The sequence below is a fragment of the Doryrhamphus excisus genome, chromosome 3, assembly GCF_030265055.1.
Source record: "Doryrhamphus excisus isolate RoL2022-K1 chromosome 3, RoL_Dexc_1.0, whole genome shotgun sequence".
NCBI lineage: Eukaryota > Metazoa > Chordata > Actinopteri > Syngnathiformes > Syngnathidae > Doryrhamphus > Doryrhamphus excisus.
In genome coordinates, this window is record NC_080468.1 from 26,904,746 (window position 1) to 26,929,472 (window position 24,727).

At 42.6% G+C, this 24,727-nt stretch overlaps 1 protein-coding gene across 1 annotated transcript in view; it reads right to left on the reverse strand.

The window, feature by feature from the left end:
* Positions 1–2,623: 2,623 nt before the first annotated feature.
* LOC131125146 (pyruvate carboxylase, mitochondrial-like) overlaps positions 2,624–24,727 on the reverse strand; it is a 215,252-nt gene continuing 193,148 nt past the window's right edge. The window contains exons 20-27 of the mRNA XM_058066386.1: positions 23,776–23,933; positions 20,877–20,963; positions 15,162–15,341; positions 12,420–12,594; positions 12,134–12,207; positions 4,627–4,767; positions 4,249–4,350; positions 2,624–3,966 (exon numbers count right to left, since the gene is read on the reverse strand). Of these exons, the coding sequence (XP_057922369.1) occupies positions 3,817–3,966; positions 4,249–4,350; positions 4,627–4,767; positions 12,134–12,207; positions 12,420–12,594; positions 15,162–15,341; positions 20,877–20,963; positions 23,776–23,933 (1,067 nt within the window). The 3' untranslated portion in view covers positions 2,624–3,816. The remainder of the gene's footprint in view (positions 3,967–4,248; positions 4,351–4,626; positions 4,768–12,133; positions 12,208–12,419; positions 12,595–15,161; positions 15,342–20,876; positions 20,964–23,775; positions 23,934–24,727) is intronic.

The window sequence follows — 24,727 nt, forward strand, 5'->3', positions numbered from 1 at the left end:
TGAAGACATGGTTGTTGACAAAGACGCTAATGTCTCACATTGCAACTTTTTTTTGGCTACATTTGAGGTTATTTTGCAGATGCGATCAATAAGGAAAGCAGAGACTTGTGGTATAACTGTGTTAGTTAGGTAAGACCTACAGAGTCAGCCACTGATCATAGACGGTGATGGTGCCGACTTACACTTCCTGTTTCCATGTATTAGCAAGCTAATAGGCTGCTATCGAGGTTTTGTGCCTAAAAATAAATTAAACACAGCTGGACTCACACAGTGTATTAATAACATGACAACACATGTGTCATATTGTATGCTAACCTGAGACAAAATTTCAGCGCCCATTTTAGAGCTAACTTGGGGGTACGCTAACCGAGGTTCCACAGTAGACTGTAACTCTGCACCTGTCCAATGTCATAGATGCCACATAGCACACTCTGTACAACAACGTAACATTATGGGGTGGGACAGGACACCAATGTTCACATAAACATAGCTATATGCTAACACTATAGTCACATTTTAACAGCAGCATCATGCTAGGTTAGCCTGTTTGCTGAAGGAAACTAAATTACACATTTTAAGATGTGTAGCGAGGTCTGTTTTTCTGCCGGAGATGACAGATTTTTTACAAATACTGTTGTAAATTCCCTTGTTGTAAATTTAATGTTTAGTACAGGCACTGTTCAGGGCAGACTTCATCTTGGGGTTTGTACCAGGCAACTTGCGGGCAACTAAGAGGTCCTCAGTAGGACCACAGGGGCCATCCTGCAACATTAGAAAGATCGTCCTTGTACTGTATATGATTGCGTTAGCTGTAAAGGTGAGCTAATGTGCTGTTAACGATCGTTCGCGATCTATTTAAATGCAAATAAGGCGGTGAATATCGCTCATTGTTTTGTGTGCGCCAGTGTATTATGCTGACATTTGAAGTGCTAGCTAACCTGTTGGCGCCCTTTTCGTTGTGGAGCCAAATACAGCATGTGTGTGTGTAAATTAACATGTGCTCCTCTAAAATTGTGACTTACATTTATGGTAATGTCCATTCATTAAATAAACCAGACTCATTAAGACATTATACTCCTCGCAAATTAACCTGTTGGATGGAAATTGGACTGTAAAGAATTAAAGTCTATACAGTTCTGTTACTGTACCCGACTCACTCTGGTGTGGATAAAGTCCTCCAGCGAACCCACCTAAAACACAGTCAGCTCTCCCCCACAAATGCTGTTATAACGTCACTATACATGTTGCATAACACGGATCAGTTTTTGATGTTCATACATATAAAATTAAATTATCTCATTAAAAGCTATCATATATAACCAGATATAACAAAAAAACTCCTGTTTGTTTTGGCTGATGAAATGTAAACAACATGTCAATCAAAAAAGTCAAGGTTGTAAGAGTCATCACTCACCATCATGTGACGCCTCCTCCATCACACCAGCCAGTTTGGCCTCACACTTCCACTTCAATCAACAGCAAGCGTGTTATTAGTGACACACTGTCCGTAACTAAGCGTGTCCACAAGTGTCTGCCGCCAGAAAAAACACCATCGGGCCCTTCACCGATCACTTTGTGGCGGCTGATCGATGGACCCAGTTGTGCGACAGGCGTGATTGATTCAGTGGGCTTCATCAGTGCCTAAGCTGATATCCCATGAGGCTGTCAGGGCGCATCATCACCCAGCCGTGCAGGAATGTCCTTATGGGCAACACATGAGGAGGGGAACAGAATGACAATTAAAAGCTTAAGTACAATTGAACTATGAATTGCATTGTGTTAATGCTGAGCGATACCAAAGATAAATAGTGGATAAATAGTGGACAGCGGCGCAGGTTAATCCATCACAGCATGAAATATCAGAGTGTTCCTACAAGGATTGATGCCCTCCCTGCGCTGCTCACCGTCAGATAAGATGGTCTTTATTGTCATTGTGCATTCACCTGAACAACAAAATCTAGAACAGCAGCATCTGTAAAGTGCTTAAGAGTATTATAAAGGCACGAGCAACCATAAAATTAGCTGTCAAATGAATTTTCTAATCAAATCTAATCAAATTTAACACAGTTTCAACTATGTTAGTGAGTGAATGCAGTATCTTCTGGTTTCAGTGAAGATGCTGTGAAATAAAACATTTTGGAAATACAATATTACACTTATTTATGTAAGAATACACAAAAAAAAATCAAGAAATTAAACTCCTATGAGCTATTTATGTTATCATCATTAGATCTGTCCAAACAAATGTACCTTTAGTTGTATTAGCCATTAAAGTAAAGAAAGTAATATTTTTTTTCCATGACTGAATATTGTATTGGAATTCTAGAATAAGGTTGTAAAAGAGCGTGAGACTCTACGTGACTGTGTGGGGGTCGATATACTCTGCCTCTGTCTGCCTTCGTAACAGAGAGATATGGCTTGACATGATGTGCATGTTAATGTTCATCCATGCCGCTTATCCTCATTAGAACCGCTGGTGTAGGCTGGAGTCTATCCCAGCTGACCTTGGGCAAGAGGCATAGTATCTGGGAACTCTCTTTGAAACTCTCCTTACAAATTGCAGTTTTTCATGCCGCAATACACAGAACGGAATCACGTTAAACACACTCCAACAATAAACGTATTCAGTTCAAGTTAACTTTATTTGTAGGTAAAGACAGAACAAGTACAATAACCACTTCCCTTTTTTTGTATTTTTAGTTTAATGTGTGCTCCTCATTCAGTATGGTCCTCCATTCCTCCATTCCATTCCAAATGTAAACTAAAGTAACAAATGAATCAGGAAGGAACATCATCATCATTCAAAACCAGACATTTGGACTATGAAAGCGTACACAAACACGTTGCTTACTTGCTGATACATGAATATTATAAAAAACAGCAAAAAAAAAAAACCAAGAAGACTTATGGCAGTAATGGTGCAGCTTGCTTCGATGGCTGACTAACATGGAGAAATGATAGCGGGGGGGCGGCGTCACGTGACCAATGTATGCCCGGCGAGGACGAGCGTGAGGGGAGATTGTTGTGCTGCAGTTTGCTTGTCTAACACAACAGCATTCATTCGTCTGCATTCCTTATCGATATTAACGAGGTGGGTGGAGGCAGGGGGGCGTGGCTATCAGCTCTGACATACTTTACATTGCTGGCTCATTTGGTGTGTGTGTGAATATACCATTTTTACAGTCACTTGATGGAGGATTCATTAGTTAATAATAATCACCATTTGCATGTGACGCCAAGGTGGAAACATGACACGGAAAGCCACCCGGCGCGCCCCCCTCCCTCCACCCATGGCCGCTACTGATACAGTAATACTTCTCCCCCCTCCCATTTTGCCGCTTTGTGCCAAAAAAATGTGCATCCTCATGGCAGGTGAGATGACCCTGTTTCCCCATGTGCTTTACCTCATGCTCCCAAGAAATAGTCCCGACCTTCTAAACAGATCACACATTCCCAGAATGCACTATGACTTGCAAAATAAAAGGCAAATGATTTAAAAACTTCTGAGAAAAGCATTGATAATATGAAGTGTGGCATTATTGCAAGTTAGTGTTTAAGACTAGTGATGGAATGTAGCTCAGTCTAGCTGGGATCATTAGCTGAATAATTATTATTTACTATATTACACTGTCATATATATTCATCCTGTCTGCTCTACCGTCTCACCCTCTACCCCTCCCACCTAGCCACTGGATAACGTAAAGTACAGCCACACTTCAGAGTTGCATATGTGAAGAAAAGGCATCTTCCACCTTCTCACAGTCTCCACAATCATATAACCAGACAATGCACACCCCCATCCTTCGCCCTGTCACACTACTCCTCAATCTCCAGGATCAGGTCATCTCCCTCCAGGGAGGAGTCGGCAGTGACGTGCACCGCCTTGACCGTGCCAGACATCGGGGAGTTGACCACCGTTTCCATTTTCATGGCGGAGAGGACACACAGAGGCTGACCTTTCTCCACCTGCAGGGGACAGGTCAACACAACACAGCGACTAAGACGGCAATAGTCTGCACTACTGGGATAAATAAAGGCCAAAAAGTCTTTTAACGTTCACCAAATGTTTCAAGCATGAGGTGATAAGGCAGAGCAGCTAGTTGGACTTTTATTTCCACAAGAGGCAAATTAGCTTTGATGTGCAAGCCTGTCTGTTGCCTTCCCTGGCCTAAAGTGTGGAGTCCGAGCAACGACGTGCTGGAAAGACACGGAAGAACCTGCTTGGAAAAAAAAGGTAGAAGAACTGACCTTGGATCCGACTTCTACTTTGACCTCCAGGACTTTTCCAGGCATGGGAGCCCCCACCTGACCCTTGATGGACTTCTGGGCCTTGGGATGGAACTTCATCTCCTGGAGAGAGTTGAGACAGCCATCATTAGCAGACACCAGTGGAGTAGAGACAAGGGCAGTTTCAATTTGAACCTCCACACTTCCACTTAGCATTTAGACAGAATACTGAAAGTGTGTTCCAATGAAAAGTACAGCACAAGTACCTGGTTGCTGCACTCAACACACTCCAGATGGTAAATGTGCAGCAATGAAGCCTAACCCTCAGTCATCACCATCTTAGCTGAAATTTATGTCATGGAAACACTACACTGTCAACGTTTGTTCGTCATGGCCTACCTTCATGGCGACTGTGTCTTTGACCAGCACAGATCTCAGCTGTCCGTTCAGCTCGAAGAAGACTTCCCTCTGGCCGGCCTTGTTCAGGTCGCCCAAAGCCAACGCCTTGATGTGCAGAATCTTGCCTCTCTCCAGTTCCACCTGCAGGCCCGTGCAGAAAAACCATCCATGAATCATTCTCATTATTGTCAATAGTCAGACACACCAAACCATAGAAGAGCCAGTTGTCGTCCGCTTTCCAAAGATTATGACATAGTGGAATTATATGTACGCCTCTTTGGGAGAATAAGACATAGATATTCAGTTATTATGTTGGTTTGTTGGTTAGCGCGCAGACCTCACAGCTAGGAGACCAGGGTTCAATTCCACCCTCGGCCATCTCTGTGTGGAGTTTGCATGTTCTCCCCGTGCATGCGTGGGTTTTCTCCGGGTACTCCGGTTTTCTCCCACATTCCAAAAACATGCTAGGTTAATTGGCGACTCCAAATTGTCCATAGGTATGAATGTGAGTGTGAATGGTTGTTTGTCTATATGTGCCCTGTGATTGGCTGGCGACCAGTCCAGGGTGTACCCTGCCTCTTGCCCGAAGACAGCTGGGATAGGCTCCAGCACCCCCGCGACCCTCGTGAGGAAAAGAGGTAGAAAATGAATGAATGAATGAATGAATGTTGGTTTGTTGTCAAGGCTCACTTCTGGTCATGTGACAGGTCAGTGATTTCAACTTTTAAAAAAGCTGCAGATTGCTCGTCTACATGGAAACAACATTTTCAGACTTTCCCACAAAAAATACAATTTCAGGTCCTCTGGAACGCTGAGAGGATGAGAAGCTGAAATGGTAAAAAACTTGGATGTGGATAGTCGCTTCGTCTACTGGCTAGCGCTTGACAGGACTAAACTGGTAGAGGTGTGTGGTCAAGGGATGGGGATCAATGTTCAGGGGTGGACTGTGTGGGATGATCACTCATATTGGAGTGTTTTTGTCAATAAGTCACTATGGATATGTCTCTTTCATTGTCGGGTCATCACTTTATCAAACTTTTCCTCAGCATCCCTTAGAAACAATACTGTATACAGCACAAAATCCACAACCATTATTAATGCCTGGTTCAGAGCAAAAATCCAAATAATTAAGTGTACACAATTAAAAACAGCAGCACCCTGACTGTACAAAATAGCATCTTGAAGAAACATAACAGAGTCAAAAGTGATCATTTTAACTCCAGCAAAACTGCACTGATGCTGCATATGAGTGTTCTTCAGTGGCCAATTATAGCGGTTAAACGGATGAGAAGATTGGCAGATTTTTATTCATACTTTCAATATACAAGTCTTGAAAATGTCAGGATAAATAAGAAAGATACAAAGTGGGATGGATGGGGTGGGGTGTGGTGGGGGTGAATGTCCAGTTCAGCTCACAACCTAAAGTAATGTGATGGAGTGTGACACCCCTGTTCTGAACCGTCTCCGAAAGCCAAGACAGAAATACAAGCGGCAGCTGGAAGACAGCGAACAATCTTCTCGCTTCTCCCACGGCTCCAAACGGGCTCTTTGGCTTGTCTTCGCAACCCCCACATCTCATCCCGGTTATACCTGAGCCCCTCTGTGAAGACTTGCAGAAAATCCAATTCCTGTTCTGTGATGATTTTGTCTGCCGGCCTCATCAAAAACAGCGGAGTAATTAAGCCCATTGTGTCATCAGGCATAAAACCTCACTTGCAGCGTAAGTCATGTGAGAGCCTCTCACGGCTCCTCATTGTTATTCTCCAAATGATATCTCATATTTGATTGCTTCTCTTTCACCGCAGTCAAGTACAATGTTCAAAATAGCCAGCTTGTCATTTTCCTTTCTTGCTGGCAGTCAAGTACCAAATAATAATGCTCAAAGAATGCAATCTCTTTGTCTAATGGCGTCCTCAAGGCAAAAAACCCCAAAACAAACTAACAACACTTTCAACACTATACTTAACTAGCCGCTTATTAATAACCTGCCTTCTCTGACTTCATGTGTGTGTGTTAGCATCCGAGGAGATCATAAGTGACAGGGGCTACGTTGGTGCAAACCTAAGTTTACATTTCTGTCAAACATGATTAATATAATGGTGATTCTACAACACAAGCTTTTTATTAGCTGACAGACAGGAGTGTGTGTGTGAGTGAGTGAGTGAGACTATAGTTGACGAGATTTGCATCAAATGAAGTGTGAGACTGTGCCAGATGCTCCTCGCTATTTCCTTCCTCAAAATGTCAACAACTTGAGGCTTTGGATGTTGCGCTTTGACATGCTGTGATGCAGCCTCACTAAATGTGCCAACGTCACCAACGCAGCCTCGTTATCTACTCGCCTACCCACGTGGGAATGGGCCAAAACTCTTTCTGTTAATTCCTCCTCTCACACAAAGGAGAAGGCATAAACGGAATGCTTGGAGTTTGGGCGCAAGCGTGGCAAATGGGGAGCCTATTATGCTTTTCCGATCCCTAAATGTTGCTACGATGTTGTATTCTTGTATTAAAAGATGCCAACTGGTCACCCAGTTCCATACAGTGTGCATACAGCGGGAGGAGGGAGTGTGACCAATCGCAGCGGAGTGGGCTCGGCGGGAGGCGTGCCTGCAGTCAATTATAAAGACTGTTTGGGCGGAAGGCAGGAAACCCAAGGAATTTCTGTGCAGGTTATTGTGTGTAGGTGCTCTATAGGGGCCCAGAACTCAATACAAATGACTATAATATCCCTCTAACATCCCCTTTAAAGTCGCCAATAAATCCAACATGCATATTTTTGGAATGTGGGGGAAACTAAAATACCTGGAGAAAACCCACGCATGCATGGGGAGAACATGCAGACTCTGCAGAGAGACATTTGAACCTAGATCTTTCTGATCTCCTGACTGTGTGGCCATCATGCAAATAAATACGAGGGATGTTCCCATCAGGGTTTTATGCTGCCGATATGATCATCCATGAGTGAAATCAGCCAATACCGATCACATACATTCATTCATTCATTTTCTACCGCTTATTCTCACAAGGTTGGAGCTGGAGCCTATCCCCGCTGTCTTCGGGCGAGAGGCGGGGTACACCCTGGACTTGTCTCCAGCCATTTACAGGGCACATATAGACAAACAACCATTCACACTCACATTCATACCTATGGACAATTTGGAGTCGCCAATTAACCTAGCATGTTTTTGGAATGTGGGAGGAAACCGGAGTACTATTGATTTATTTTCATAGCTTATTTCAAGCCAAACCAGAACATGAACAAAATGCTGGTATCCACAACTCACCTTTTGTATTTCCCAATGCATTTATTTCTAGTCTTCTCACATTACTGAAAACCTGAATGAAAAGCAGGTTTGCCCCACTCTGCTGAGCTCCTACAATTGCATCCGCTGCCCTCTAAACCGCAGATGCAGCTAACATAAAAAGGAGACTGCAAGTGTACATACCTAAGAGTATGAGAGTAAATAAAGCTGCTTGTTCAGTTACTTTAGCTGTACAGGAGTGATACTTTTAGGGCTGGAGGAGAGAAATGTTCACTTTCAAAAAGTGCTAAGTTTGTTTCATGCTCGTTTGTTTTCCACATTTAAGTGTTTGTGGTGTGAACTGTTTTTCTAAAAATGAAATGGTTGAGCTTTCATGTATCGCACGGGTAAAAATGAACACAAATAACAGGTTACACAATTAACAAGAAACAAAGCACCTGTCCAGGTTTGCTAAACAATAAGCGCAGATTCAGGTTGACATTTTATTATACACAGCGATTTGTAAAGCTCCACGCATATTCCCACCTTAGACACAGATAAGGATTGTGGCGGTATTCCCTTCTCATTACAAAACGACCACACTAATGAATAAACTGGATAAGCACATCCACCGGGTATGGAAGCTCACATGTGCTTCATAGAAAATACAGCACTCAGGATGGTGTTGTAAAAGGCAGCACAGTTGCTTTAAGTACTTTATGCAGTATTTTTTATTTGCCAAGAAATATTATTTGTCCACACTTTACAGTAGTAAGGGAAACTATTTTGTTTGCATTGTTGATTGATATGTTGCAATAGTGGAATATGGTCGGAAATAAATATTGTCCATCTGCAGTATCAGTGTTGTGCAGTGCTTGGTAGGTTTATAGTATTTGTGTACTTTGTTGTGGGTTTGTCATCTCAATGATCCTTTACATAAAATTGTATGACAGAAAAGTCTAGCACATGCTATTTTTTTTACAAATGTGTTTTGTATTGATTACACATACAGCCGTGTGTAACTGACTTGATTTGAAGACTGTGAGAGTTTGATATTTTTATAAATATGTGTACAGTATATGTTTTGACTGTGGTGTATGTTATGTGTGTTTGTCATTTTGCAAACAATCTAGCAACAACACAGAACCCAGGGATTGCAAAGAAGAAGAAATGGGAGGTCTTTCACACTGTCAATCATTTACCAACAGTGTGGGATCAGAAGACGAACTACGTATAGGGCCATTAGAAGCATAGTCTAAAAGTGAGATAAAAACAACATTTATTATTGGACTCAAACCTACACTTCTTATGCTTAACTGAAACCTTACTTACATAATCAAAACACACTGTCAGCAGCTGAATATTTCTGGTTACAATATTTACAGGCAAGGCTGTGAGGGACAGGAAAAGAGGAGGAATGTTTTACAGTAATTGTAAAATCAAACAGGAATGGAAAAATTAGATTTAACCAAATAAGGTATATTTTAGGTGACTGCCTAAAGGATGAAAACCCAGAAATTAAACTAAATGATCAGCTAAGAAATATATATCAACTAAACATATATATAAAGGTTCTCCTATTTGGTGATGCAGAGCAGGAATGCAGTTGCAAAACAAGCAAGATGCCTGGATTAGCCTGCTGCTGTGTTTAATGTAACTGTCAGGAACAGATGACGTGTCCCATGAGGTGGTCTATGTGGAGCATGACACGCATGGTGGCCTCTGATGTGCAGTCATTTGATTGCTCAAGATTTCACTTGGCTGTGTTATACCCTCTCACGCCTTCTCTCCTCTCTCTTTGCCACTTGTTCTGGTGGGAGGGACGGAGGTGTGGGTGCGCCGCACTACGCCACACTGTGCTGCTTATGAAAATTGCAAACTGCACTGGCCGCACTCCGTTGCGGTGGCGTTTACCAAATCACTATCATTAACTAACAACAAAGGTAACTAATACGCATGCCTGCGTCACGTGGGGAGTTGACTTGCAGTCGGGCGGGTTAGCGCCCCCATGCAGTACCTAACCAAGGAAGACGGCACCTGTAATTGGAGGATTTAGGGTACTGTGGAGTTATCATTTATGTTGTCCCACACATGCTAATGAGAAGACATAATGAAGAAGAAACATGACTGTATCATCAGTTCCTCGATGTAGATGCTGTACCCCCCCCCCCCCCCACCCCCCAGCCTTTCACAGGCCATAAAGTGACGCTGCTACAAAGCAAAGAAAGTTGTCACTTTTTGACGCGCTTTCAGTCTGTCTCTCACTGCTTGTCTGCGCTAATAGGACCTGATCTGGAGGGAATACTCAGAGTCGGACAACAAAAGGGAAGCGCTGGAAAAGAATGACAAAGACGAAGGTGTGGAAAACTAATACAATACTTGCCAGGGTTGGAGTGACAACTGAGATGCTGGTTTCATACCATGAAGTCATGTTTCCAGTGAAGTACTGTATGTATTGGTATCATTTTAGGATAAGAAGCTGCTTTTATGTCCAATTGTTGTCACTTTAGTTTAATGTACTGCTTTCAGGACGAAGCCTGTGATGGACAAGAGATGGCAAAGGAGGGGTTGTGGTGGGTGGGGGGTATTAGAGTTTGGGTCAATAGCATGTGTGAGCGATCAATGCAGCTGCTGAATCTTTGATAACACCGCAGCGATGTAGTGCTGCTCCTCGGGTCCCGAGCAATATAAAAATCAATTAACACCAACCTGCAGCCGTTCTGTTGCCGTGAAATGAAACACGCTCGCCTTTGGCTGCTCACGCTGTGAGTGTGTGTGTGTATGTAATGAGTAGATGAAATGAGAATATTGATAGCATCAGAAAGGAGAAATTATTCATCAAGACGGATGTGCATGTGTTCATTTCACAAATGAGGACTAAATATTGCAGCAGGAGCATAAAGGCAATGAAAGATTGATGACTCGCTGACATGTACAAAGACCTTGATAAATTCTACATCTCTTTAAAAAAAACAAAAAACTAAACTTCCTATACAACCGAACCTCCGTTTTTGTCATTCATTTCCTCCAAAAGGTAGAGCCGAAACTGAAACCAAAAACCAAACCCAATTAGGAACCACTTTGAGGACTTGATTCCACGGAATGACACAGCACATTGTTGTACCACACCCGAGACAGCGTGCAACATTTCTGTATGAAACTGCTAAGTTTGGCTGTGTTCTTCTAGCCCGTTGCTTTAAGTGCTACCATATTGAGCGGGCTGTTTGTTGTAGAGATGGGCTTGAAGGACTATAGAGTCACTTAAGCTCAGCATAAAGGAGCGGCATATTGCACACTGCAGTCCATCATTGAACTGTCCTCCTACACAAGCGGTGTCCAAACATGCGGTATAGGGGCCATTTGCATCCTGCAGCTCATTTTTATTGACCCTTGGCATACAGTAATCCCTCGTTTATTGCAATTATTTGATTCCAGATCCAACCATGATAAGCGAATTTTCCCAATGTAGGATTCCTCATTTATAAGTCAAATATTTTCATAGCACTGAACCTTCTGAACAATTTTTAACATTATTAGAACATCTAGACATGACCCTGTAGTCACATTTACACTCGTATTACCCAATATGGTACATTCATTCATGCATTCATTTTCTACCGCTTTTCCTCATGAGGGTCGCGGGGGGTGCTGGAGCCTATCCCAGCTGTCTTCGGGCGAGAGGCAGGGTACACCCTCGACTGGTCGCCAGTCAATCACAGGGCACATATAGACAAACAACCATTCACACTCACATTCATACCTATGGACAATTAACCTAGCATGTTTTTGGAATGTGGGAGGAAACCGGAGTACCCGGAGAAAACCCACGCATGCACGGGGAGAACATGCAAACTCCACACAGAGATGGCCGAGGGTGGGAATTGAACCCTGGTCTCCTAGCTGTGAGGTCTGCGCGCTAACCACTCGACCGCCGTGCACTCGACCGTGCACATAGTACATTTAAGACATAAATAAGGTTTGTCCTTGTGTGTGTTGCTATAAATGTGCTCCCAAGAGGAGCTGAGTGGCAGGTGGACAGGAAGTGACATCAGGGGTTCAGAGTTGAGTTTTAGCTCGGTGTGCAACAGTAGTTTTGCATGCATGAAATGTATCAACGTGGAAAAGGTTCGGCCATCCCTGACCTGCCAGTTCATAGCCACCATATTAACAACACAAATATATCTGCATAAAGTCACTTCCTGCCTCGGGTCGGATGTGTAAGTGTTTCTGTGATGTCAGTTGAAAGAGGTGATATTTAAAGTTACCTCAAACTCCTCAGCAATTTTTGGTCCATCCAGGAAGAGTCTGGTGTTGAGACAATCCACTGGGCCAAAGTTAGCTGCACATAAAGAAGTAGGATTATGAAATATGGAGCATGTTGTGGTCAAGTGAAAGCAAAAACATCAGCTGTTAATGACTTTTTGTATGCTGCCTGCCCCAGAGTACAATTAAAATCTCAGTAAATGAAATTTCAATGCGCAGCAAGGACGCCAATGAAAACAACAAAAGAGAACCCCAGGGAGAAAGCAAGATGTTGCTATCCAAACTCACAGGTGAACTCTTTGAATTCCTGGAAGACTTTGGGGTACATCGCGGCTGACATCACGTCCTCGGGGGTGATGTCTTCGCCGTGCACCGCCCGCAGCCCTTCCTCTAGGGCCTTGAAATCCATGGGTGGCAGCGAGGCGCCAGGGCGGCCCTCGATGCGGGGGAGGGACTTCAGCACCTGGACAAAGAGGAGCGACAAGTCAGAAGGAAAACTTCTAGTGATAAAACAAAAGAAGTGCTTTTATTGTTCAGGTTCATGTAGTGGAGAGACAGGCTTTGTCGATGTGAACATCCTCATGGGATCTGGAAGACTTTCTGATGTGTTAAGTGCTGGTAAAGCCTTCACACTACACTTCACACGTCCACATGAAAGCACCAACCTGCTTTTGACTTTGGTTGACAAAGCGCTCAACATTTCATATATTTTATATCGCATATATTAGTCCTGTCAAAAATAGTGTGGAGCATTTCTTTCAGATGATGTTGATATTTTTAGCATATTTAACGCATGTGCATCACGGCGAGCCACACGCCACACCTCCGTGTTATGACGTGTTGCGTCCCCACAGAGTCTGACACTCTGTTGACCTGAACACATCAACAGCAGTGCAATCCCCAACACCATATATGCATCTCCGTCTCACAAACACGTCCCTTCGTTCCGTCCTTGGAACAACACTTTCTCATTCTCACCACACAGACACGCCAAACCCCTTCTGAATCACAAGAGAAGGCACATTCTTCATCAGGATGACGCTTCTTCTCATACTTCAGCCACTACAAGAGTTCCTAAAAGCCAAGAAGGTCAAGTTGCTATGGGATTGGCCAGCCCAGCCACCAATCACCAATCACCAGACAAAAACATTATGGAGCATGTCTGGGATTAAATGGAGGAGGAATCTGGACTATTCTTTGCCATTCCAGACGATTCATAAACAAGTTATGAGTCAATGCCGATGGATGCAGTCCTCCAAGCACCTCATTAATCGCTTTTACCAACTGCACCGTGGATTCATGTTGGGATTTTATTGATTGTGTTTTCAAAGGTAATAGAACTTCTACCCTACGTTACTTTTGTATCATCATGATCTTCATGATCTATGCTTGGCTAAGGGAAATAAGCTTTCTCTCTGTAAATGTGGTGGCATTTAAAGAGCAGCCTGCCATTGCTGCTGAGGTTGAAACTTCTTGCAAGATCCTGAGGGTTATGGAACAAAAGCGTCAGTCGGTAGTCTGGCCCTGAGCTGGAGGATCTGATTGGCTTTTTGTTGTCATGACTATCCTGGACTATCCTGCCTTTTCCCCTGATCTGAATCCAATGGAGAACATTTGGGGATGGATGGCAAGGGAAGTTTACAAAAATGGACATCAGTTCCAAACAGTGGATGTTCTTCATGAAGCTATCTAGGAGACCAGGGTTCAAATCCACACCCTCTGTGTGGAGTTTGCATGTTCTCCCCGTGCATGCGTGGGTTTTCTCCGGGTACTCCGGTTTCCTCCCACATTCCAAAAACATGCTAGGTTAATTGTCCATAGGTATGAATGTGAGTGTGAATGGTTGTTTGTCTATATGTGCCCTGTGATTGGCTGGCCACAAGTCCAGGGTGTACCCCGCCTCTCGCCCAAAGACAGCTGGGATAGGCTCCAGCACCCCTGTGACCCTTGTGAGGTGGAAGTGGTAGAAAATGAATGAATGGATAAAGCTCTATTTAGAACCTCCAAGAGAACAAAATGTAGATTCTCCTAATTTTTCAACTGGTGGAGTGAATACATACAAGCATGTACACACACACACACACACACACACACACGTATAGCGGAGAATGTATGGCCTGGTTTCCACCCAGCAGCACAGCTCCTCTTTCCAAGTAGTTTCTTTTTTTAAAGGCACACACAATACATCAGCATTTGGTCTGCACACAGAATGGTACAATGCTGTTAGTCACGCAGCTTCTGTGGTTCAACACAAGCTGACTTGTGTGCGCTAGCAAAACACTGAAAAGATGGCGACCCCATTGAAGTAGCATCATTGAGGAGGTTGCTTGAACAAATGAAAACAAACCCTTCGTTCAAGGCTGTTTGCTCTTCCTTTGACAATTAACAAGGCTAACTAGCGCATAAGCCAAAAGTGTGACTGCGGAACCATGGCGTGTGATGCAATGAATGGAATGACCGCTCGCTAACTATTTCGGGCTTCATTAAAGAAACATGACATGCTCCGTGCTTTGCGTGCACAAACGGCCCGCAGCTAGAGCCCAGGGTGAGGCTGATACCACCCTGCCGTGCCGTGTCGACAACAGAACCTCTGAGACGCTAACATACTCAGCGGACAAGGTGGTTTGAAAGATGACGCCGCCAGCTGTGACTCGGGAAGACTGGGGCTTGCATGGATGGTCAAAGATTGCTGAGGGAATGGCAAACACTCGGATGGTAGCTGGAATGCTATCTACGGAGAGGGCCAAACAAACAAAGCAAAAACTGACAGAAAGCTGAAGGGGGGGTGAGAAGAGCTTTTCTTCTTTCTCGGGATTTATACTTCCAATTTGAGAAATGTGCTACATTATCAGATTTTTATTTTGATGCATCTGTTTTTGACATGCTTATTAATATGTTATATTATAACATATTGCATGGTGCATGGTTAAATTTGCACAACTAAAAAAGGAGAAGGAAGCTCATGTTGATGATGCGTCACCAATTACCAACATGGACATACAATTTGTGAGTGCGTGCGGGCTGGGATACCTTGGATCTGAAAGGTTCTGGGAATCCTCCATGTGGTATTCCGACGTGACCCTGCAGGAACTCCACCACCGACAGCGGGAAGGACAGCTCATCAGCCCTCTCCTCCACCTCGGCCCGACTCAGGTCATTCTGGACCATGAACTGGGCCAGGTCCCCCACGATCTTGGACGATGGGGTCACCTGAGGGAGACACATTTGCATGTGGTTTTTATTGTAACGTGTAAGTGGACAGATATTTCAGAAATCAAAACATACATTAAAATCACATGTGGTTGTTGTTTATCTGTCACGGCAAACCATTATCTAAAGCCACTCTCATTTGCATAATGGTGATGAGCGCAGTCTTTGTGGACTGAGTGGGACACTGAAGTATCGATGGCAAACGTTAATGAAGAGACTCTTCCTCTTCATGCTGCTTTGTGGGCCATTTAAGAAGGGAAGGTTCAAGTCGGTTGACCGGGTAGCGACTACAAACCCACGCAGCTTTCACCAGGAAATGACAGAAAAATAACAGGAATGTTTTGGGACCTTTTCTCGGTGATGAACTGAACGACTGAATAAAGAATGAGAACGGGTGACGAATATCCAACAGTCACTTAACTTTGTGTCACTTAGTGAGACAATTAAAACAAACACAATCGATGTGCCAGCCACTTTTTAAAAGTTCACTTTGATTGGTTTTGGCAATAAACCAGATAATGACATTCTTTGTCTCTTTTTTTTTTTTTTTTGAAGAGAATGGTTGTTTACAGGAATGCTCCAGGGATTGGAAGCAGTGGCAGAAATCTCCAGAGAGGCTATTAAACGGGACCCGGAGAAACGTGGAACACAATCACACTGCAGAGTCAAGTTTAAAAAAAATAAAAAAAATAAAAAAAAAGTAGAAGCAGACAGCAGCGTGACTGTGCATCCCAAGTCGCCTTGGTCCATTGTTAACAGCATCTCCTGAGGCCATTCACTGCTACTTTATTGCCAAGTTAAAGGGCTGCTTGCTCTTTGTTTTCTTGTGCGTCTCCATGAAGAATGACGCTCTCTGGCGCTGCTAACTAGCCGCGTTTGTCTTCACACCAAAACACAGCCAATCATCACTCTTCTGCTTGGCGACTTCTCATCACTTCACCACCTTTTGCAACATCAGGATGTCGTCATTTAGAATACAGCTTAGGATATCCCTGCATCGTTTTCATTGGCTTGTATTTGGATTTTTCTGACAAGCTATGCGCATCAACACGACAGTATGAATAATTAAGAGGAAACATCGAATGCATCGCTACACTGAGGAATTCTCCTCCGTTTGCAGCACACTGCTCTCTCTCACCCTCTCTCTCATCACGTTAACTCATCTGTCAAATCATGCCTGTCCTCATACACCCCCAAATTCTGCGTGTTCTCATCCACACCCACATTTAAACGCACCTCTTTATCATGTTCTCATGCTGCTCCTGTTTTCAAAAGTATCGATTTGGCACCGGCGTCGTGTAACATGTAAACAATACCCATGCCTCCTCCCACAGCATATTCAAAAAATGCAATTACAGACTTTAAGCCCACATGAGAACATCACAATGAAGGTTTATGAGGAAAAAATGAACATACCATAGCAAGGTTCGCCTTCGGATTGCGTGTATGTAATTTACCATGAAAGCACTGGTTATGTAAGGGAGGGGGGCTCCTATAAAACTTCTAAACCAGGGGTCTCAAACTCAATTTACCTGGGGGCCACCGGAGCTAGGGTCTGGGTGAAGCCGGGCCGCATCAGGTTTTCAAAAAAAACCAACCCAAAACGCATTTATTAAAAACTGAAAAAAGAAATCAATAAAAAAAAAACAATCTTCAATGCTTTTGCTTCTGCTATACCCTACACTTTTTCAGTACTTTGGTTCCGGTTTTCCACACCAAAATATCTGATAAAACATTCCACTGTTCTCAAATATCTTATTTTTTATTTCTATACACAAAATAAGATTAAAAAAAATAAATAAACAAATTAAGAATAAAGACAATAAATCAACCAATCAGTAATAAATAAGTAAAATAATAATAAAACAGCAAATAAGAAAAACGTACGAAACCACATACAGTTGGTAGAGAAATTATTTTTTTCAGATTCAAATGTACAGTATTAACAGTTGCTTAATCTTTAACATGAACATTAATGAAACTTAATAATTTTACCCAATTAGCAAGTTAGCATCGTACTCAGTTCCATCTGGGAGCAGCGTCGTAACTTTAACACCATGTTTGATGAGATGCTTTATCTTGACGTGTATTTTCCGTTTGAGTCCAAATCATTTCCTGCATTTATTTGTACCCAGCGTCATAAGCCTTTAGCTTCATTGCTAATCCAAAGCAAAACAGGGCGGGGTAACAGGGTAGGGTAACAGTATGGGCGGGGCAAAATCATGTTAATTGTGTCCGGTGTGCACACAGCTTTAAGCTGTCATTTCAACATTAAACTTTGGTATCAAGGTGGGGGCCTCAAACTAGTGTGGCCCGCGAGTTTGAGACCCCTGTTCTAAACCGATGTTTTGTTCATGCAGCGTTCATACGTGACGTGTTCAATGAGCCACTAAAATGTTATGCGGATGAAGAAACATGCAACTTTATCAGCTTTATTGGATTTTTGGGTGAAATGATTATGACTGGCCTGTCTTCCTGGTTGATAGGGCATATCATTTTTTCATCACTATTTGGTTGAGAGAAAATGTTTAAAATAAATATGGCATTTATGTCATTAGTCTAAACTGAAGGCCAATACTGAGCATCTCTCATTATTTCTAGTTAATAAATCATTTTCAGACCAATTGAGTGAAATTGGCTCATTTTCCTGATCTCTCTAATAAACATCCTCGTCCTCATGCTACTTTCTTCTTCCTTCATCAGCTCATTCATTCCGCTTTCTCAGGTTCTCCCTCATCATCGTCCTTCACACCTCCAGTCCACATTTACTGCTCATCACCATCTACTGTATGTACGCATCGTGATGCTCTTCTTCATTCCCACCCTCAGGGACATTCTCACGCATCACCTTATACGCACTTATGTTATCACACTTGATACAAAAGAGCCGTCCAACTCCACTACGTGTTTCTGTTCTTGATAACTTCATGTTTCCTTTTCGTCTTGAGTTCATCTGTGTGTGTGTGTGTGTGTGTGCGTGCGTGCGTGCCAACAAAGGTAAGAGAGAGAGAAGGCAAATAAACAACTCTCTCTCCCTGTGTGTGTAGAGGCAGGCAGGCAAGCGGCAGAATGAAGAATGGTACCTGTCACTGAAGGAGGAGACAGCAGACAGGAGCGATAACGAGACGCTCCGAGAGAGAGGTGGAGGAGGAAGAGTGGAGGAACGACGAACAGATTAGAGATATGAGTAGAGCGTCTAATCAAAATGAGGGAGAGAGATGTCGCAGTGGAGACCAAATGGAAGTGGAGTGAAGTGAAAATGGGCAAAAAAGGAAGAAAAGAGGGAGGATGTATGGATGGATGGATGATGCTGATGGGAAGGGGTGGGGGCGTGTCAGACTGACAGCAGGCATGGACATCTGCAGGCAATACAAGGCAGTGTTGCACCTGGACCTGTTTGTGTGTTGCCTCTAATGACTCGAGTAAGGTGACAGCCGGTGTGCTAACATACACAAAACAAGTTGTCATCACCTTGGAGACGTAAGTGAAAAGAAAGACACTTTCAATTGGATGCAATTAAGAGTGTCTCATGTGTCGCATAAACAGACCTTTCATGGCGGTTTTACTGTTACTGACATGTTTCCTACTGCATTGTGTAGAAGTGGGGGGCATACAATACAGTTGCCCTTCGTTTATCGCAGTTAATTGGTTCCCGACCACAATAAGTGCATTTCATTCATTCATTCATTTTCTACTGCTTTTTCCTCACGAGGGTCGTGGGGCTTGCTGGAGCCTATCCCAGCTGTCTTTGGGTGAGAGGCGGGGTACACACTGGACTGGTCGCCAGCCAATCACAGGGCACATATAGACAAACAACCATTCACACTCACATTCATACCAGGAAACCCAAGAAATTTCTGTGCAGGTTATTGTGTGTAGCTGCTCTATAGGGGTCCAGAACTCAATACAAATGACTATAATATCCCTATAACGTCCCCTTTAAAGTCGCCAATAAATCCAACATGCATATTTTTGGATACTAAAATACCTGGAGAAAACCCACGCATGCATGGGGAGAACATGCAGACTCTGCAGAGAGACATTTGAACCGAGATCTTTCTGATCTCCTGACTGTGTGGCCATCATGCAAATAAATACGAGGGATGTTCCCATCATGTTCCCATTTATGCTGCCGATACGATCATCCATGAGTGAAATCAGCCAATACTGATCACATACATTCATTTTTACCGCTTATTCTCACAAGGTTGGAGCTGGAGCCTATCCCTGCTGTCTTTGGGCGAGAGGTGGGGTACACACTGGACTGGTCGCCAGTCAATCACAGGGCACATATAGACAAACAACCATTCACACTCACATTCATACCTATGGACATTTTGGAGTCGCCAATTAACCTAGCATGTTTTTGGAATGTGGGAGGAAACCGGACTACCCGGAGAAAACCCATGCATGCACGGGGAGAACATGCAAACTCAACATAGAGATAGCCGAGGGTGGAATTGAACCCTGGAAAACCTTTATATGACCTTCTAAAACAGTTATAATAGACACAAAATGTTTCATGTAGACATGGAATCAAATGATAAATCATAAGACACAATAATTAGCATTGGAAAAGGTCCTTGTTGTTGTACTATCTTCCATCCATCCTCAATATAACGTTTGTCACTTGACTGAGATACATTGCAGCCAGTCTGACACACATCTGGCATACATTGACGTACACTATATATGCGACGAATTGTCACATTACGTCTCCACTTGAAGTCCTTCTTGTCCCACTCATGCCTGACTGACAATTGACCAGATATATGGCATGCACCTTGTGGTACAGTAGCAGGCCAATGGTGCAGACAAGAATGTGAGGTGCCTTCACTGACATTGGGTCATTACATTGTTTGATTTTTTTTTTCCAGGCAAAAACCAGAGACCCACCGAAGATTAATAATAAAGTTAATATTATTAATTTTGTTAAAAAAATGTAAAGTGACCCCTCTATTCTGTGGCCAACAATATAAAAAGTTGTTATTAAGTGGTATAGTCCAACCCCTGATGGATAAACTACTCATTTAGTCTCTATAGTGGAGTGCACACGTGCGCCTCCAAATGTGTGTGTCCACTAGATCTTCTTCACAGGGCATATTGTCCCTGTGTGTTATCAGCAGGCCAACAGTGCGAGAGATGTGGCCACTGCGGTGCTAACGGGACACAGCAGAGTGCACGTCTGGACCCCGCAGGCACATCCAGTTGGCATGCGCAGGGCCAACGAGCTTTAATTGAATGGACAGCAGCGGCCGGGGGGACTTGGTGAGAAGCAGAGGGGGGAGGCGAGAGGAAATTAGAGAGATGGGACTGTCTAAAAAAAGACAGTGGAAGAGGAAAGAGCAATAAGAAAATCCACAAGCTCCAACATGAAAGGAGAGCGGACAGCCAAGGTGTAAAAATAGAAAGGTCAGCTTGATAAGGAAAAAGACGAGGTATTATATCGTTAACTTCTTTGCGACATCAAATTGAGCTGAAATAGGAAGACGATGCCGCGGTTAAAACACTGTAGGTGTTTTCTACACATCTCACCTTAATGAGGTCTCCTAGTAGCTTGTTGGCTTCAGTGTAGGCCTTCTTCACCTCCTTGAACTTATTTCCCAGACCCATGCTGTGTGCCTGTAGTCACATAACAACAACAACGACATGATTACTTCCATGTGGAGATTGGGTCAAAGTGGGATAAAACACTTGCATGCACCAGCCATAACATCAGGTACAACTGCATGAGACCCAAGACGAGAGCTGTGTTATCAATTACACACATTACTATAGCGGTAGTGGTGGTGGGGGTAGTGGTGGTACTCTAACTGCATGCATCACAGAAGTGGATCTGATCATGGTGCATTGTATTCTTTTGCTACTGCTCTCAGGCTGATGCTCAGAAGTTGTGCAGTTGATTCGATGGTGCCGTGTCATCAAATTCAAGTGTGCGGAGGAAACAGGTCACCAGTGTGGAATCCTTTTTTTTTTTTACAGTGCCACTAATCACCAGCCAATCACAGGGCACATATAGTCAAACAACCATTCACACTCACATTCATACCTATGGACAATTTCGAGTGGCCAATTAACCTAGCATGTTTTTGGAATGTGGGAGGAAACCGGAGTACCCAGAGAAAACCCACGCATGCATGGGGAGAACATGCAAACTCCACACAGAGAGATGGCCGAGGGTGGAATTGAACCCTGGTCTCCTAGCTGTGAGGTCTGCGAGCTATCCAGTCGTCCGCCGTGCCGCCCATGAAAATAATTTGTAATTATAATAAGTGTATTCATAAGTAGCCGCAAGGCATGCTGGGTAGTCCAGTGTCAACAACAATATAAGCAATGACCAATGAAACATTGACATCAAGACTATTCTAACGTCCCTGTATGTTAACTTACAGTACAGTACAGTACAGTACAGTACATGACAATCTCAAAATATTTGCAATCAGCTACCCAGCATGCCTTGCGGCATAACTATAGGGGTGTAATTTTGTGTGCATAGATACGTATGTATTAGTATGACCACATGGTGTAATAGGTACAGAATGTTTCATTGTGCGTCACATGTATGTTGACGTGTTGTGTTATTCGGGTGGCCATTTTGTACAAGCTACAGATGGCATCTGACTACTTCCTGTACGACTCAAGCATACCACAATAGCACTACAGGTTATGTTGCTGGGTATGGCTATAATGTTAAAGGGTTCAGAAAATAACTTTGGCGGGCCTGATGTGGCCCGCGGGCCACACCTTACCCCCCTCGGGCTAGCATATGTTACTATGTTATAGTGCTTTCAGAGAACACAGAACAGACTGTATGGATGTAGACTAAAATGTTGACATTCTTCACAATTATGATTGAAACTGTATGAGAATTGTCTTTGGAATGAAAAAGGGGGAGTGGCGTTCATGGCTGTCTCATGCACACGCACACATCTGTCGAGTGCATGCGTATACATGTAGTCTCGGAGAAGCTATCAATAATCAACACTTGCACCCTGTTCTTTCTCTTCACAAGGGCAGGTGGTGAAGGCAGCCAACAGATATTGGATCTGCTTTTTAGCAGTGGAGAGACCTTCGACAACGCAAGGGCATAAAAGAAGAATGACATATAACAACAACACTACATATTGTACAAATACAGATCTACAAATACACACATAGTTTGGACAGTTTAGTTATATATATATATACATATATATATATACATATATATATATATATACATATATATATATATATATATATATATATATATATATATTAGGGTGCATCAAATTTGAATGGGAAATTTTAATTTCATAATATCAATTTGGCTGGCATTTCATTTTTTTCTAATGAACATAAAAATGTCTTCTGCAAAGTTTTGAGGAAATCCATTGAGATTCAGGGGTGCCACCTCACACATGAACTTTTGTAAAATTTCGGAAAATGTGCAGTTTCTAGTCTAATTGCCAAAAAAGTTGACCTGGAAATGTTACAATGAACTTCTATACAACATCATTTTTTATAGGGTTATTCAAGTAAATATATTTGTTTTCTCTTTGGGCAGATTGGGTATTTCTCAGAATTCAACTATCAGTGATGGATATTTGACATACATATAAAGTTTAAACACTTTATTTTTTATTTTATTTGTATTTTATTGTAAACACAAGGGGCAATAGTAACATATTTAAATAACAATTCACTGTTCACCACTTTATTCCACAAAAACAGATGTATGGTGGCACCCCTAAATAATCATGTACGTATTTGAAAAATATTTATTTTGTATGTGTTGTTTCTACATATATTGGAACACTTTTAGTACCCAGCCATATCAAAATTCAATAATTGTGTTTTTTGATGCACCCTAATATATATATATATATATATATATATATATATATATATATATATATATATATATATATATATATATATATATATATATATATATATATATATATATATATATATATATATATATATATATATATATATATATATATAAGGTATACCTAATATGTATACGTCCACCGTAATAAGAGAACATGTTTCATAACCATGAATACATACAGTATATTGCCTAAACAACTTATTTCCACATTAATGCTGCATCAAGTGCAGATATACGTTTTGGTACTGTGGGTGAAGGGGAAAAAAAAAAGATTCCATACACTGGCATTTGCCCCCGTTGGCCACCGTACCTGATGAAGTATTTGTCGTTAGTGTGACACATTACCACGGCTCCCAGAAAGAAGAGGTACTATTATTAGGCAATGTGACATGTAAAATGAATGCACCGTGTGCTGAAAGTTGGACCTACAGGCACACAAGTGCTGCCTGTGTTTACATCAGCTCAATTTCACAGGTCGGCTGTGACGCTAAAAAGCCATTTCACTTCATTTATCTTGAGAATGGGCAGAGGGTGCGGACAAGAATAGCTGTGGGGCACCTGAAAGTGGAGGTTGGTGTACTGTCCTCCGGGTATCTCGTTCTCGTAGACGTCGGCGTTGCCGGATTTCATGGTGGCCGTGCAGTCAAATGGAGCGTAGAGGCCGCGGGCCACTTCCCAGTATTCGCTGTAGTCAAACACCTTCTCCAGAACGATACCTGACAACAACAACAACACATCTTTAAAACTACAAGGAAAGATTTTCAAATGTATTCCAGCAAGGAAACCCGACAACACTTAATATGTATTGTTATTGTTATTATCAAGTTAGATGTGGTCTCCATACAGTCAGTGTTTTTATTGCTTTCATATAAAAAGATGTTCATTCTCCATCAAGTCAGCTGAGGCATTTCTGAAATATATTGATATTGCATGATGTCTAGACCTAAATATGGACTTACAGACCAGTGGACATAGTTTACATGACATATAGGTCAGTGATGAAGTGCACTAAAGTAATAAGCTACAGCAATAAGACTAACTACACTCCCCACCGCATTCTTTAAAAGTAACATGTTGCTCCTATTGAAAACATCCCTCGCCAGCCGTGTAAGGTGTGTGTGACACTTAAATGAGATGCACACAATATGCTCAATTGCCACGATGGCTGATTTTCCTGCGGTGATTTATCCTTGTGTCTTAAAGCTTAATGGTGCAATAAATGTTAAAGATGATGGAGCCGAGTGGACGAGTCCACGGGTCAATACGCCATTGTTTATTTGCAGCTCTCCGCTCGGTTACACTCCTCCACGCATCCATCACGCCACGTCTTTGACACATGAAGAAGCGAGTACACGGATCAGTCACGCAAAGTGGCCTCGATATACACAGACCTAATAAAAATCTTAAGACCAGTTGAAAAATAGCTACAATTGACCTTTGGGACATTTGGATCTAAATGAGGTTTTAAGTAGAGATACAATATGAAAGACAAGAAGGGGAGTATGAGGGG